General features: G+C 21.9%; 5 protein-coding genes across 5 annotated transcripts; 2 read left to right on the top strand and 3 right to left on the bottom strand. All coding sequences in view use genetic code 6, as the record gives it.

Annotated features, from left to right (window-relative positions):
• Positions 1 to 247: 247 nt before the first annotated feature.
• On the bottom strand, positions 248 to 766 carry TTHERM_00266240 (transmembrane protein, putative; the record flags this gene model as incomplete). The annotated part of the gene is made up of 2 exons (XM_001015859.2): positions 248 to 470; positions 534 to 766. The coding sequence occupies 2 exons, from the start codon at positions 764 to 766 to the stop codon at positions 248 to 250; spliced, it is 456 nt and encodes a 151-aa protein (XP_001015859.2).
• A 446-nt stretch (positions 767 to 1,212) lies between these two features.
• On the bottom strand, positions 1,213 to 4,253 carry TTHERM_00266230 (kinesin motor catalytic domain protein; the record flags this gene model as incomplete). Its single annotated transcript, XM_001015858.3, has 4 exons — positions 1,213 to 2,511; positions 2,570 to 3,365; positions 3,525 to 4,167; positions 4,241 to 4,253. The coding sequence occupies 4 exons, from the start codon at positions 4,251 to 4,253 to the stop codon at positions 1,213 to 1,215; spliced, it is 2,751 nt and encodes a 916-aa protein (XP_001015858.3).
• Positions 4,254 to 6,406: 2,153 nt separating this feature from the next.
• TTHERM_00266210 (kinase domain protein) lies at positions 6,407 to 8,430 on the top strand (the record flags this gene model as incomplete). The annotated part of the gene is made up of 2 exons (XM_001015857.2): positions 6,407 to 8,257; positions 8,401 to 8,430. 2 exons carry the CDS (start codon positions 6,407 to 6,409, stop codon positions 8,428 to 8,430), a joined length of 1,881 nt encoding a protein of 626 aa, XP_001015857.2.
• Positions 8,431 to 9,385: 955 nt separating this feature from the next.
• On the top strand, positions 9,386 to 11,536 carry TTHERM_00266200 (kinase domain protein; the record flags this gene model as incomplete). Its single annotated transcript, XM_001015856.3, has 1 exon — positions 9,386 to 11,536. The coding sequence occupies one exon, from the start codon at positions 9,386 to 9,388 to the stop codon at positions 11,534 to 11,536; it is 2,151 nt and encodes a 716-aa protein (XP_001015856.1).
• Positions 11,537 to 12,445: 909 nt separating this feature from the next.
• Positions 12,446 to 13,474, bottom strand: TTHERM_00266190 (transmembrane protein, putative; the record flags this gene model as incomplete). The annotated part of the gene is made up of 1 exon (XM_001015855.1): positions 12,446 to 13,474. The coding sequence occupies one exon, from the start codon at positions 13,472 to 13,474 to the stop codon at positions 12,446 to 12,448; it is 1,029 nt and encodes a 342-aa protein (XP_001015855.1).
• Between the last annotated feature and the right edge of the window lie 3,027 nt (positions 13,475 to 16,501).

Here is a 16,501-nt window from a genome sequence, read left to right as displayed (position 1 = left end):
AGAAATTATTCTAATATAATCATTAATCTTGATTTTTTAAATTATACATTTTATAATTATTAATGATGTTTTATTTTTTAAATTAAATATTTAGATTAAATTTGTATATGGAATTATTTAGAAAATTAAATGATTAATAGCAAAGACAAACTTTTATTTATTTAATTAGAAATTATCATAATTATAAACATATTACTTAATTTATTTCTTATTTTGTATTCATCATTTTATTTTTTATTCAAATTTATCAAATATATATAAAAATGAAAATTAAAAAGCAGAGGATGCCAAAGAGAACCAAAATAGTTTATATTTAGCTTATACCTGTTTAATTAATTATTAGATTATAAAATAAAAAATTTTAAAATTGTATAATACCATTTGTTGTTTGAAGATTAGAAAGTTTTTATTAGAGTGCTTTGCTTTTAATACTATTTTTATCAATTCCTTCTTGTAAATCTCCAATACCTCTAAATTTTATAAAAATTATTAGTTTTACTTAATTAATTAAATAAATAAATATTTAAAATTACTAATCCATTTGATTTAACTAACCTTTCACTTCAAGTTATTAATTTTTTAACTTTTCAACAGCATAATTTAATTCAATAATAATACTATCTTAATCATTTATTTATTTTTAATAATTATTCATGTTTCTAAGTGATTTTATTGATTTAATATTTTGTTTTTATTGTTATTTATTATGATATTTGACTTGGTTTATATTAAACTAATTATTTTAGTTTTTAATTTATTAACACATCTAATAAATTCTTATCAATCATAGTTTCAATTCATCTATTTTAATATGAGAGAATGCATTTAGCTAAAGAATTACTATAATCTTTTAAAATCTAATTATGAGACCTTTAATTTTAAAAGGATAAATTAATCTAATATTTTTTTTAGTTAAATAAAATATTCAAATTATACCCTTTATCCTTGTTAATTATGACCATCTCAACTATAAATCATAATTTTCAAGCTCTTTATTCAAATTTAATGATTAAATTTTTTATAAATTAAAAAATTTTGTTTAAATTTTGAAAAACTAGATTGAATATTATTAAACAAACATAAAAGCATAGCATTTTTAATATATGAAAACTTTAATACAAATCAAATCAAAACAAAACAAAATTAAAATTTATATAAATAGTTAATTTATTATGTACATTTTACTTTTTCTTTACGATAATTTTGATAAAATCAATTGAATTTTAATTCTTCTAACTAGAAGCTGCTTGTTTGAGATGTTTTTTAGTTACCACCACGGAGAGGCTTCACAACTTTATTAGCACTCAAAAGATTATTGCTAAAGTTAAGTTCTTGAATTTACATTAAATTTTAAGTAAAGTTATCTTTGCCTGATTGATTATTGCCTTCTTATTCTTCAGCCTAAAGTTTTTAACTGAAATTATTGCTTGACGAAATGGGTGATCTTGCTTGTTAATTCATAGGAGTGCCTAAGTTTTTCAGTCTTTCGATGCCTATTGAGCTGCTGAAAGATTTTTTTAATGACTCCAGCTTTGCTTTAGTTTGAATGAGTTCATCTTTGGTCTTTGATAGCTCATTTTCTAATTCAATGATCCTCTCATTTTTCCTTTGTATTTTATTATCAGTCACTTAAGAATCAACCTTCCAGTTTTATGACTAAGACTATTATTCATAATACATTTTTGTAAGATCTTACATATTATTCTCTAAGGTAGTTATCTTTTTCATTCTTGTTTTTTCATCTGATGTGATAAAATCTTAAAGTTTTGCTTCACGTTCCCTACTTTCATCCAGTTTTATTTCCAGTTCTACCACTTTATCAACTCTATTCTGCAAATCTTCAGTTAACTTAATTATCTTCTTTTCGTACTCTAGCTTGACTTCTTCCACTTTTTTTTACTACTTTATTTATTCTTTTTCCAACTCTTATTTGAATTCTTGCATCATGTTTTCTTTTTCTTTTCTGAAACTTCTGATTTGTTTTTGTAAATCATGTCCATATCTCTTTTCACCAAGAAGTTAGGTCTCTAAGAAAGAAATCTTCTTTTTTAAATCCTAGAATATTTCACCTTCAGGTTCATTAACTTCTACTTGGCTTTGGTTAAATGTGTTGATAAATTATTTAACATCACTACTTAGGCTTTCCATAGACATCAATTACTAAATAAATTCGTCTTTCTTTTTTTAGTTTTCTCTAAGCAATTTATTTTCATTTTTTAGCTCAATAATATAAGTCTCAGCTTCCTTTTATTCTTCCAAGAAAAACTAAGCTTTTTTCTATGAATCTTTCTTTTCATATTCTTCTAGCTACTCCATTTGTTCTTCTAGTTTCAATAGCAAATTATCTTTAATTTACTTTAAACTTTCTATTTCCTTAGCCATTTCCTCCCTCTATTTTAAATTTTCTTCATGGATTTAGTCAATTTCTTTATCTTTATTTTCATTAACTAGTTTCTCTTCACTTACCTATAAGTTCAAATTTGCAAGTCGTTAAACTAAATTTTCATTTTCCTAATTTATTTAAAAAAATTGTATTAATTTATGAGTAAAATTAATTAATGCTCATTACTTTTTCTAATGTCATGCATTTAGCTGTAATCTTTGTAAATTCTTTTCTTAATATGCTTAATTTTTCTGTTTGAACTGTTACATTATTTTTTTCAATTTCTAAAACCTCTTACAGTTAAGTAATTTACTCCTATAAATTGTGTTGCATTTTTAAATCCTCATCTGATAATTTTGAACGAACTATTTCTTCTATGTTTGAAATCTAAGCAGGATTCTAGGGAATTTCTTCTTAAGAATCAATAATTTAAGTTTAATCTTCCTATTGATTTAAGTTAGTTTCAGAGGGAAGTTGTGAACCTAACTACTGAATGTAATCTTCAAGCTAAGCCACTCTCCTAGTTTTCTCTTCTAATTATTTTTCTATCTTTGCAAGTAAGACTTGTAGCTCAGCCACAGTAACTTCTCTGTTAACCTTAGCCTTATTTTTAATAGCTTTAGCTCTGATACCAAAACGTAGAGTGGAAAGAGTTTCCAAATCATTAAAAGGACTTGGAGAGCAAGTAACAATCAGTGTTGTTTTACTGTTACCACCTATACTCTCTTATAAAACTCTTGTGAGTTTACTATTTCTGTAAGGTATATGAGAAGATTTACCATCTGTTAAAGCATTAATTACATTACCCAAACTACTTAAACTTTAATTGATAGTCTTAGCTTCGTCTAAAACTCTACCTTCAGCACCAGTTTTAGCAACTTTCTCACTACCTGCTAAATCAACCAGAATTAATTTACCAGTTTTAGCACTTAAATCATTTAAATTATTCTACGATACTGACATCATAAACAACATATGAGATCTAATTTTAAAAATAAATAAATGCTAATAAAATTTTCATAAAATTTCTTTGTATAATCAAACATTAATTTTTAAAATATTCTAAAATATACATACTAAACTCTAATTTTTCTGATAACATTTTACTTGCTTTTATATAAAACCTAACGTTAAAATTTACCTTGAACTGCCTTCATTCATATTTGTTGCTGTAACTGCTCTATTCTAATTACCTATTCTTAGTAAATCAAAGACATCCTACTCATTTGACACATACTGCTCAGTTACATCTTAAATGTAAATACCTCTTTGCTTATCTTCTCTAACAACTAAATTTTGTTTAGTATTATCTAACAAATCTCTAATCTTTTCCATGTAAATTTCAACTATGCTTATTTTTATTCTAAACTCAATGTGATCTGGTGCATCTGAAATATGCTAAAATACTGTTTTTACCATTCTTGGTATAACACCTTTGAGCTTTTCATCATCAATACTTGCTCCTTGCATGGTAAAAGTTTTACCACTAGAAGTTTAACCATATGCAAAAACAGTTCCATTAAATCCTTCCAATACACTTTAAACAACTGGTTTAGCAGCTACTTCATAAATTTATTCTTATGTTGTTTCCATGTTAAATACTCTATCAAAGTTGAATAATTATTTATTATCTGCTTTTTCTTTACCATCAGTATTAGTCAATTTAACTCGAATAGTTTACTAATCAAGAAATTCAACACATGGAACAGAACCCATTTCAAGTTCACTCTTATTAAATGGTCTCACTCTGCATACGACCTAAATATTTCCTGAACCTTATTATTCTTTTTATAATTCAATATTAAATTTTCAAAAATTTTATGTTTTTCTTAATAGATTTATCTAATAAAAATATACCCTTTCCACTCATATTCTATATGTGTGTATTGCTAATTAATTAAAAAAGTAATATATTTATTTAGTGATTTCAATGATTATTTTTTTAATATTATCTTTGTTCTATTTTTTAAAGGAGCAATGACTTATTTTTTTAACAATTTCAAATTTAATTATTACAATTTAAAGAGTATCAAATTTATTGTGTGTGTCCTGTTCAAAAAGAATAGAAAAACATCTTTCAATTTTAAGAGTTTCCATAATTTAATATTTTTAAATCCTTTAAAAATGATTTTATATTTAATTGTTTGTTTGCGTCTAAATTGAAAGAAATAGCATATTTATTTATTACTTTTATAAATTATAAAATAAAATTTAAAATGAAAAATTCTAAAACATATCATTCATAAATTTGAAAAGCCTTATATTAAAAACATGTAAGCTATATGAGAAAATTTAAATGCTGCTTGGTGAGTTAAAAGCGTTTATAATTTATTTGTTATTTTTATTATTTATTGTTTTGTTTTTATGTTTTTAATTAATCTATCTTTTATTTATTTTAAGCTTTATTTTTAGGATTAGTTTTTATTTAATTCTTTTATTAATTAATTTTATTTTTTATTTATTTTTCTTTTTAAATATCTTTTATTTTTTGTTCTTTTCTTGAGTTTCTTCTTGTTCTTCCTAATTTTAAAAAATACTAATTATATATTAAAAAAAGCTGATTTTGTTCGGATTATTTTGACATAGAGCGAGAAAGAGTTTACAATTTTCTGGATCTATAAACATCAGCCTTCGTCGAAATTTGGTATGTTAAAAACTTATGCCAAGAAGGTTATTTGGTTTTATTTCGATCACTTAATGTTAGAACTATTAAATTTAGGACTTTTGGCTTGATGTTCTTTGGTTACCCTTTCAATTATAAATCTGCAATCTGCTAGAAATTAAATTAAGCAAAATAATTATTTTGCATTTAATTATCAAAGGAGTTGAAAAGTATTCGCAGGGTGTGGTATTTATTTTGCATTAAACAATAGATTTAATATTAATTTTGATAATATTTGGTGAACATTCTATTGTTTATTGCGTTTACCTGTTTAAAAAATTTATTTCTTTAAAAACTTATTTACTTTTCAATTTCCTCTGATAATTAATTTTTTGTTTAAAAATACAATTATAATTTTTTCTTTTTAATTTTTTTATTTCACTTCAAAAAAAAAAAAAATTATGAATCAATATTTTTTTTCCTTGCAAATTTTGAAAATAGTTTGATGAAATTTATTTAATATAAAAATGAATTATGAAACAAATAATCTCTAAAAAAAAGATGCTTTATTAATTAATGTTTTTTTAGATTTATTTTTATTTCTTTCTTTTTTAATATTTTTGAGAAAATAAGACTAGAATTTTATTTAATTGTTAGAAATCCCCTATAGTCTAGCAGGTTAGGATAGAAGGTTTTCACCCTTCAGACCCGGGTTCAAGTCCCGGTGGGGGAATTCTTTTTATTTTTAGGATTTATTTTCGTTTTCAATTAAATGTAAAAAACAATTTTTAAAAAATGAATTTCATGAAAAAATATAACTAAATATTTTAAATGAAATCTTAAATGAAAGAATTTAATTTAAATTGCTATTAAATCCATTTTATTTAAAATTTTTTGTCAGTTTAGAAAGCAAATAATATGAAATAAGTCTTTAAAAAATAAAGGTAACTGAATAATAATGTGTTCAAATTTAATAATTTTAACATTAATAATATATTAGGATTGTTAAATTAATTTAAGGAAGCATAAGTAAGAGCTATTAAACATTTTTTTTTAATATTTTTACTTGTTAGTTGATATTTATTTGTGTGTTTTAATAAAAGATATTTAGTAGAAGAAGAAGAATAATAATAATAAGTTGCTAACATAACTTTATATAATATATAGACAATTTCTGATCCGAAGACTGTATATTTATATGTAATAAATTCTTATTATAATTAATTTATTTGTTCTCAAATATTTCAGATAAAAAAAAATTAGAAACATATAGTTTGTTTATAAAATTTAATGCTTTCAAAAAATAAATTTACAATTAAACTTATTCACTTTCATTTATTTTTAAATATAGATACTGTTATTGATTGGCTATATTCTATTATATTATCCTGATCATAAAGAAAAGAGAAAATTTTAAAGCAATGGAAAACGAATAAATCAATTAAATGCAAATATCGCAAGAAGCTAAAGAGGAAAAGGTTATAAAAGATTTACTTTAGAAGAATAAGTATGAATACCAAAAGGTATTAGTAAAAGGAGATTTCTCTATTATTGTTATGGCATATTCTTACAGATTACAGTAATAAGTAGCAATCAAGATTATTTAAAGACTTAAGTAACAAAATAAAGCTTATTTACAAGAATTTTACAAAGAAATCTAGGTTATTTAAGTCTTCGAAAATAAAAAATATGCATTATAAATCATAGAAACAATTTAAGATAAGAGATAAAAGTTTATTGGAATAGTTGCAGAGATTTGTTAATGCAATTTAGCTACTATCCTTGACTTAAATACCCTTAGCTTTGAACAAGTCTTAGCATTAACATATCAATTGTTGCACTGTTTACTCTTGTTTTAGAAATACGACACTATTCATAGTGATATTAAGCATGAAAGCATTTTATATAGCAAGTCTAAGAATCAATTCAAGATAGCCAATTACGGATTATCTAAAATAAAATCTAACCCTTTTTATGAAAAAATCTAAACATTCGATGATGGCAAATTATGCTATAGGTCACCTGAAGTTATTAATGGATTAAAGATATAATTCAATATTTCTGTAGATATATACTCAATAGGATTACTTTTAACTGAAGCTTTTATATAAAGAAAACTTACAAAAGCTGAGTTGGATGATTTGAAGGAAAAAGATTTACTATCTGTATTGCAATTTTTACATAACTCTGAGCAAATATAATTTATCTAAAAAATACTTTCTAAAATGGTAAACCCAAATCAGAATTAAAGACTACAACCTTTAAATCTTATCAAAAACTTAAATGCTTTGTATAATATAAATGAGGATTGTCTAAGAGAATTGAAATACAAATCTTCTAAGCTGAAAAATCTTTCTTTAGATTATATTTAAGATATTGTTGAAGCAGTAAATTACGACAGTTTACAAATAAATTTGGTCAAAAAAAAGTATGGTTTATATATTGAAGATATTAGAGGAATGCCGTTTTATAATAAGTTAATTAAATGCTAAAATATTATTTCTTTGACACTAATCATGATTAGCGTTATAGATTTAGATGCAAAAAGTCTTGGATTAAGCTTGCAAAAATGTCAAAATATTGAAAAATTAAAGCTTCAATTATCTGGTTGCAAACTTGATGATGAAGGAGTCAAGAGTATTGGAATGGGTTTTGAAAATTCTCCAAATCTTACTTCATTGCATCTTGATTTATCTTCTCACGATATTAGAATATAAGGAATAAAAAATATTGCTTAAAGCTTATAAAAGTGTCAAAATATTTCTGATTTAGATTTTTCTTTAGCTTCCTATAAAATTGGCATTAAATAAAAAAAAGAAGGTAATAAAATAATTGTAAAGAGCTTAGAAAAACTTTAAAAGATAACTTCTTTAAGTCTATCTTCTTTATGCTTAGAATTTTTAGAAGGAATAGAAAATATTAGAATCTATTTAGAAAATCATTTATAATTGTCTAAATTAAATTTAAATCTTTGTGGTGTTAGAATGGAAACGGAATTGTTTAAAAATCTACTAAAAACATTATCAAAATTTCAAAATTTAACTTCTTTGAGCTTGGATATGAATTTCAATTAATTTCTTAAAAGTGAAGCAAATGATGTTATTCTCATTAATAAGAGTATCACTTATTTAAATCTTAAAATATATTCTGACATATTTGGTCTAAATGAAGCTAAATTTATTGGAATGTGTCTAGAGAATTGTTAAAATATCACTCATTTGTGCCTCAGTGTTTCTCATTCAAAGGTCGACTTAGAATAAATGAATATTCTTGTAACAACCTTATAAAAATTTCAAAAAATATCTGTCTTTGATTTCTACTTTTATATAAGAGATAATTAATGTAGAGAATAATTAATTTAAATTTTGGGAAAGGGCCTTCTGAAGTGTAAAAATATTAAAGTATTATATTTTAGAGCATATCTTTAGCGAGGTTATTATAATGATTAGACTTATGCTCAACACCTAAAATAAGCTATGAAAAAATAAATGACTCATTGTATTAAAATTAGACTAATTCTTTGATCATAAATATAAGTTTTTTAAGTAAAAAAATAGGCTAGAGAGAGATATTTATGCAAATATCAATTAATTAATTTATCTATAGTAACTGATTCAGTATATAAATTATAACACTTTTGTTAACTTTGTAAACATGTTGATTAACAAAAACATTTTATTTTATTTTTGAATTTTGTCTAATTGTTGTGATCAGATTATAAAAATTTTTAAGTAATTTGTCAGCTTTAATAAAAAATTTTTGTTAATAATTCAATTTCAAGCAATTTTCTAATAACTTTTCATACTCTTTAAGACTTAATTGACATTTTTTATAAAACTTTTAAAAAAATTTGTAAAATAGAGTAATTTTATTTATAACCACTACCCACTTATCATGAAATATATAAAACCCATAAAAATGTATAAATTATTTGATAATATATAATTTTATTAAAAGTAAATTATTACATTCTTTAAAAATACTTTTTATTTTTATATTTTTTTCCTAACACCTATTTATTATCTTTTATTATAATCATATGACTTAATCAAGTATATTTATTATCTGCCTTTATATCTCGACCATGCTCTATTCATAATAAAGATCTATTTCTTTTATCCTGAAATTGATTCCTAATAAAAATATTACACTTATGAATTTCTTTAAAATTTGTTACATGTTTAATATCTAAGACTAAATAATTATTTTTATTGTTTAGAATATATTATTTTAAAAATTTTAATATTCTAATAATAATTTTAGAATATTTAATTTTAAAAAGGTTTGGCTTATTTATTCCACTTGAATTCTATTTATTAAAGTAAAAAAAATAATTAATTTTTATCAGATACCTAATTAATATTTGATAACTTAAACAAATATCATTCATTTATAGCAAGATGGAAAATTAAAGAATTTAATCTTTTACACTAAAGAAAGGAGTAAAGAAATTAAGCGGTACTACATATATAATTAACTATTAAGATGCTCCTCTAGGTTAAGGATAATTTGGAAAAGTAATGAAAGCTTATGATTTAAATAGAAAACAATTAGATCTAGCTGTTAAAATAATTCCAAAAAATAAACTCAAAAATATGTAGATATCTATTGAAAAAGAAAAAAGCGTTCTTGAAAAGCTACCATATTGTATAAATTTAGTGAATTATCAAAAATTTTGTCTTGAGAGTAATAATAATTACTATTTTGTTATGGAATACTGCAATGGCGGGTCACTTTAGGATTTACTTTTTAAAGATTTTAAAATATTATCTGAGTAAGAAATCATTAAATTTTTGGTTTAATTCTTAAATGGATATAAGGAATTACTTAAGAATAACATAATTCATAGAGATATGAAGCCTTAAAATATTATGATCCATAATGATACGTATAAAATTTGTGATTTTGGATAGAGCAAAATTATAGAAAATTTTGATGTTGAACATCTCTAATACAGTACTATGAATAGTCCATTTTATCAATTTGAGAACTTAATGTAAGATTCATAATTAACGAAGGATACTGATGTCTTTTCTTTGGGAGTAATATTGTTTTAGATGCTTTATGTGAGTCCAAATTTAAAAGACTGTTAGACTTAACTAAACAAATAATAAAATAAAAATGTTTAAATTCACCCTCTTATTGATATGAATAAAATATACTAGGAAAAAGAAGAAAAGATCTTTTTTAAGTTTAAAAATTCTTTGAAAAACCTTGAGCAACATGATGCTTTTCAATATTTGGATAGTTATATATAGTCTTCAAAAATAAAGCGAAGCAATATTATGATAGATCTTCTCAAATCTATGTTAGATATTAATCAAAAAAAGCGCATTACATTTGATCAGCTTTTTTAACATCCACTCCTGAAGGAACATTTAAATAAAATTGACAATAAATAGTACTTAATAAATAATTATATAGACTTACTTTCATATGATTCGCTTTCTCCCCCTAAGGAAGAAGAATTAAAGAATGAAGATTATCAAGATTTGTAAGACTCAAAAATTCTAAATCTCGAGGAACTCAAAAAATGTTTAATTTAGTAAAAATTAGAAATATGTGAAAATATAAAGTAAGAACTCAATATAGATTGTCCTCAATTGTAATACTTTCAAGAAAAATATAATTATTTATAGCTTTAGATGGCTTAAGTTCAATAAAAAGAAAATGAAAATAAGGATATTATTATGGATGATGTTCAATAATAAATTTAAAATGACTAGTTAAAAAATAAAGAATTAGAAGATTCATAATTATAAGACTTAGAAATCATCATCAAGCTAAGTGAATCCAGACAGAACAAATAAAAAGCAATACAAAAGATAGAAGATATCCTTCAATATTTCAGATAGATTTATATGAGCTATAAAAAAATTGCATCGTAATTAATAAAATCTTATCACATAGTTAAATCAACTAGTTAACTTACCCAAACTAATTTTACAAATCTTTTTGACAATACTGTGCTGCTATCTCTTCTAATCATTAAAGATGAGATTTAAAATCTGAAAAATAGCTTTAAAAGTAAATTAGATTAGTTTTTCAATTTAGGTGATCCTAAATAACAATTAGAAGACATTATAATAATTACTGATGAAGAAGTAGAAATTTATCAAAAATCAGATGAAAAGAAAATATTTTTCAAAATTTTAGAGAATGACCTTTATGAAATATAAGACCTTTTAAATAATCTAATGCAACAAAATTAGTTTAAATCTATTTAGCAATCTTACTAATAAATTGCCAGCTCTATTGTTGTAGTAAAAGAATAATTTAAAGAGTTTATATTTAAGCTTATCAAGCAAGGTATAGAAGAATTCGGATTTTTAGAATAAAATAATTATTTTGAATTCTAAAAGACGCTTTTATATCTGACCGAAGCTTATAAGCATGAAATAAATAATTAACTTTACTACAAATAAGATAAATTCAGCTCTATATAACTTTAGTTTAGATTAGAGTAAATAGAAATTTCAAACAGTAAATCACTAGATTTATTAAACTTTTGTGAATAAAATAATATAAGCATCATCGCTCAGACGGATTGATAAATCGAAACAAACTAATAATATAAATAAATTATCATGTCAGCAAATTCGCAATATTTTAATCTTTTTTTATGAAATTAACTATATTTGCAAAATTATTTTTAAATTTTTCAAGTAAGATGCATAAAACTTTATCAATAATAACTATCATAAAATTTTTTTTGATATATCTAATTATCTATCTATCTATTTTATATACAGCTACACTTTTATTCAAAATAATATTATTTTCATGTTACAAATTTTTTCTAAAAAAATATAATATTTACAATAGAAATTTTCTTAATTTCAGAAAAGTGATATCAAAAAAAGAAAACAGATATTAATTAATTAAAATCATAAAATACTAACAATAAAATAACAAAAACAATACAAACAAACAAAATAATATTTTTTTTCATCTATTGAATGAAGATAAATATCAAATCTACAGTAACTAATCATTAAAATTGACTTGTGAGAAACTATGAATTATTATTAATAAAGTCCATTTTTCTAAAACATAAAGAGTTTTTAATTAAGAATAATTCCAATTTTTGAGAAATAACATTTTTATCAACTTGCCTGCCTTAATTAATGAGAATACACTGTAAAAATTTTTAATTATTTATATTCAAATCTAATATAAGATGTTATAAATTAGTCAAATGAAAATATATTAAAAATTAATAAATTTCTATTTAATTTATAATTTTTTTTGGTATTTAATTAATGAAAATAAATCTTAATTTATGAGAAATTAGGTTAATTAAAAAATAATAAAACGTAATTTGAAAAGATTTTTTCATAATTAAAATAAAGTATTCTTACAAATATATTTTTTCTACAAAGAGCTTTATTCATTTTAAGATTGTATATTAAGAAAGAAAAAAATAAAAAACTAAAATATTATTTTAAATACAAACTAATTCACTAAGCTGCTTGATTAGGAGATATTTTTTATTCAAAATTTTATTATTCTTTTTCATTTTTCTTTTCTTAGTCAGCAGTTTCAGTTTTAGATTATTCAGTTTTTGGTGCCATAGACTCTCTCATAACTATTCTTTATTTACAACCTAAAGCTATCATATAATCATTGTATTATGGCAGTTAGTTATCTTTTAAATTTAACCTAAATGTTCTTGCACAGTTCCAAGTATCTTTTGAAATTGTTATAATAAGTGCTTCATCATTCTCTTCAATATTTTTAAGCTTTTCTAGAATTTGCTATTTTTATTCAGCTTAGTTTAATTTTTATTAAGAATCAGCTTATCCAGCTTTCTTAGTGCCAATCTTTTCATTTAATTAGTCTTTAATTTTTTATTGATCATTAGAAACCAAAGAAATTTATTCAATATCATCCAATGTAAATTAAAATCCTAATGCTTAATTAGGTTCATATTAACTGCCTTTAATCTTTCCTTATAGCTCATTTATATTTCTCAATATTTAGTATTTGGGAAAGATAGCTATATACTTTTATGCATCATTGTTAATGTATAGCTCTCCAATTTCTCTGGAATATTTAAATGTATCAGTAAAACTCTTTAAATTAGCACTTATAAAAAGTGATGCTAGTATAGCTTCGTGGACTAATTAGCTTGGTGGTAAAAAGAAAACATAATTAAGCAAATAGGTGAAGAAGGGAATGTGATAAAAGAACCTCATTAATCTACCTTTTTTTCTGATGTTTGGAAGAGATTGTTAAGGGTTTTAATATATCTTTTAAAATGGATTGTTTTCTTCAAAGTGTATTCTCTTTATAGGGAAATAGAGTTATCTAAATTGAGCTTTCCCTATTAGAATGTTTTTTTCTTATAAACTTTTAATCATTTTGTTGTAATCGCTATTAGATGAAAATGCAAAAATTTGGTTGCTATAAACTGCGTTGAATGGTTTAATGCTTCTATATTTTAAAAGAGCATATGTGGCTTAATTCTTGCTTAATACCTATATCATGTTTATTTTTTTCAATTTTATAAATCACTTATTTAACTATGTAGATTTGTATATTTATGATCACAAATTCTATTTCTAAAATATCTTTGGATAATTAATTTTGAAATTATTAATAATAATATCTTTTAAAAATTAACTTTGGTAAATTCTAGCAAAGCATTTAAGAATCATATAAATTTTAGTTTGTTAATTAATTTTTACAAACCAATCAATAAAAATACGAAAATCATCAAAATTGTTTATTTTTTAATTAGATAAATATATTTCCAGATCCTATCCTATTCATTTTATTAAAAAGCATTTTTTATAAAGGTTATTATGAAAGAAATTAAAATAATATTTGTCTTTTTAAAAATAATTTTGGATAAAAAATTTTATAAATAATGTTTATGTATTAAGTAAGATTATTAAACTTAGTTAAAATATTTTTTAAATAATTTTGATATGTTATTTAAAAAAATTCAAATATTTAATAAAATATCGATTACCTATCATAAAAAATAAATAGAGAAATTTGCTATTGATAATCCAATTATTATTATCTATTATCAATATTTTTTCTTAAAAAATATTGGTTTAAAATGATTGAATTTTTTAATTTTTGCTGAATATTTTCCTTTATATCAATAATCTAATTATTTATTATTCGAAGATTTGGAAATTATCAAAATTAAATAAAAACTATTAAAATTTTTATAAAAAAATATAAACAACTCAATTTATTTTTGAAGGTGGAATGAGTTAAGTTTTAGGCAATAAGTACTCTATAGAGAAAGAAGTAAGTATAAACTCTAATGGAAGAATACTTTTAGCTAAGTATTAAGATAATTAAAAAGACGAGCATGTTATTATTAAACAAATAAAATAGAATCAATTGAAACATAATTAGTAAGGATCTCAAGAATTTTAAATAATAAATGCAATAATAAATAAGTAAAAACATGAAAATAGTTTTGAAAATATAATTTAAATAGAGAACATTTTTGATGAATAGGACTGCTAGTATATAGTCAGTAAATATTATCCTTATGGGACTTTAAAGACTCTTATTTAATAGAGAAATGATGACTTAGATTTGAATACTATAATTAATTTTAGCATGTAAATATTAAAAGGGCTTCAATAATTGCATAGTCTCAACATCAAACATATGAATTTAAATTTAGAAAGCATTTTAATTTAACAACATGAAAATTAATTTTAATTGTTTTTAACAGATTTTCTTTTTTGTTATATTTAGAATAACAAAACCTGTTTAAAGTCTATTAATCACTTAGCTCCTGAAGTAATTTTAATGAAAGAATATGATTAATCGGCAGATGTTTGGAGCTTTGGTTGCTTGCTACATGAATTATTGTATGATAGGCCGTTATTTTATGGTAAAAATATTTATGATGAATATAAAGCAATAAAAGAATTCAAGTAGTATTAGATAAACGAAAAGAGAGAAGAATATCAATACTTGAATAAAATAATTAGTTAGTGTTTAAATGTTGATTTAAAAGCTAGGTTATAAATTGATTAAATAATAAAAAGACTACAGAAAGCATCTAAAATTCTTAAAGATCAGAATAAAAATAAGGATAATTAAAAAAAATTTTCAATTAATTAGACCATTTTTGTTTAGTCTAGTGATTTAATTGATAATAAAAACATTAACTTAGAGTTATCTTAGCATAATAATTTAGAGCTACTTATTACAAAGTACATTAAGAACAATTGTTTACAAAAGGAAAACATTAATGATTTAACTAGAAGCAATAAATAACTGCTTATAAAACCATAATAGATAAGTTAAATTAGAGTAAATAAATAAGAAGATATTTACAAAGTTTAAGCAGTAATAATGCTACTAATTTAAATTTACTCTCTAGATTCCTTACATAATGAGTAGATGTAATTGGAGAAAGCTCTAGGAACTTAGAAATACATAAATTTATTATATTATGTGTTAACTTATTGTGGATTGATAGAAAGTGAGTTAATAAGATCTTATTAATTCTTTTAATTTTTAAAAAATAAAGAATTTTAGGAAGTTGTTGAAACTCTATCAAAGAATTAATTTGAGATAGAAAGCGCTTAATAATAATTGGTGAATCAGAGAATAGTAAAATTATAAAAATACTATAGCTTTATAATATCAAAGACAATAATAGATCAAATTATTTTAAATATTATAAATTTTATACAATTTTTTGTCTCTATCTTCCTTTTCAAGTAAAATAGGAACAATTTCAATTAAAAATACCTTTAACCATTTGTAAAAAAAACTGGTAAAGCTAGTAAAAAGATGATAAACCCTATAACTCTAATTTTTAGATATTTTACATTAGTCTTAATTACAATAATTACTTCAATTATACTGCTCATGGTATCAATATCATTTGAAACTATTTTATTCTTGTTCAAATTCATAATCTTTGATTTTTAACTTCTAAAATGCATAATTAAAGCTATAAAGCATATTTTTATCAAACGCCTGAGTTCTCCGAAAACTGTTAAATTAAATTGAAAATTATAAAATAGATTTATCTTTAAATTATTTAATCATTAATTTACATTTTTATTTTATGTTCCTTCCAAATAGTAATTAGATTTTTACCATTTGTTTAAAAATATATAATTGAAATGAAAAAATCTATGTAAAAAGAAGCATTTTATAATTTTTCATGTTTATCTGACAGTAAATTTTTATAAAATTTAACTTTAAAATTTTTTAAATTAAATTCAACAAAATAAATTCTTTTTTAATATTGAATATAAAAAATTTTATTTTTTTTAAAACCTAATTAAAATATGTATTTTTGTATTAATCTCATAATATAATATTCCAACAATTTTTTATTCTTAGAATTAATGAATACAGTGATATTTTTAGAATAAATAAAATTTTAACTTTTAAAATAATCAAAATAAAGAAATAAATAATTGGTGATAGATAAAGATTTTGAATTAATCCTATTATATTTTAATATTTAAAAATCATTCATATGAAATAGGGGTTGGGGTTGGGGTTTGGGGTTGGGG

This window comes from Tetrahymena thermophila (genome assembly GCF_000189635.1).
Source record: "Tetrahymena thermophila SB210 genomic scaffold scf_8254649, whole genome shotgun sequence".
In the NCBI taxonomy this organism is placed as follows: domain Eukaryota; phylum Ciliophora; class Oligohymenophorea; order Hymenostomatida; family Tetrahymenidae; genus Tetrahymena; species Tetrahymena thermophila.
Note: the sequence above shows the minus strand (reverse complement) of the source record. Positions and strands in the feature narration are given on the sequence as shown.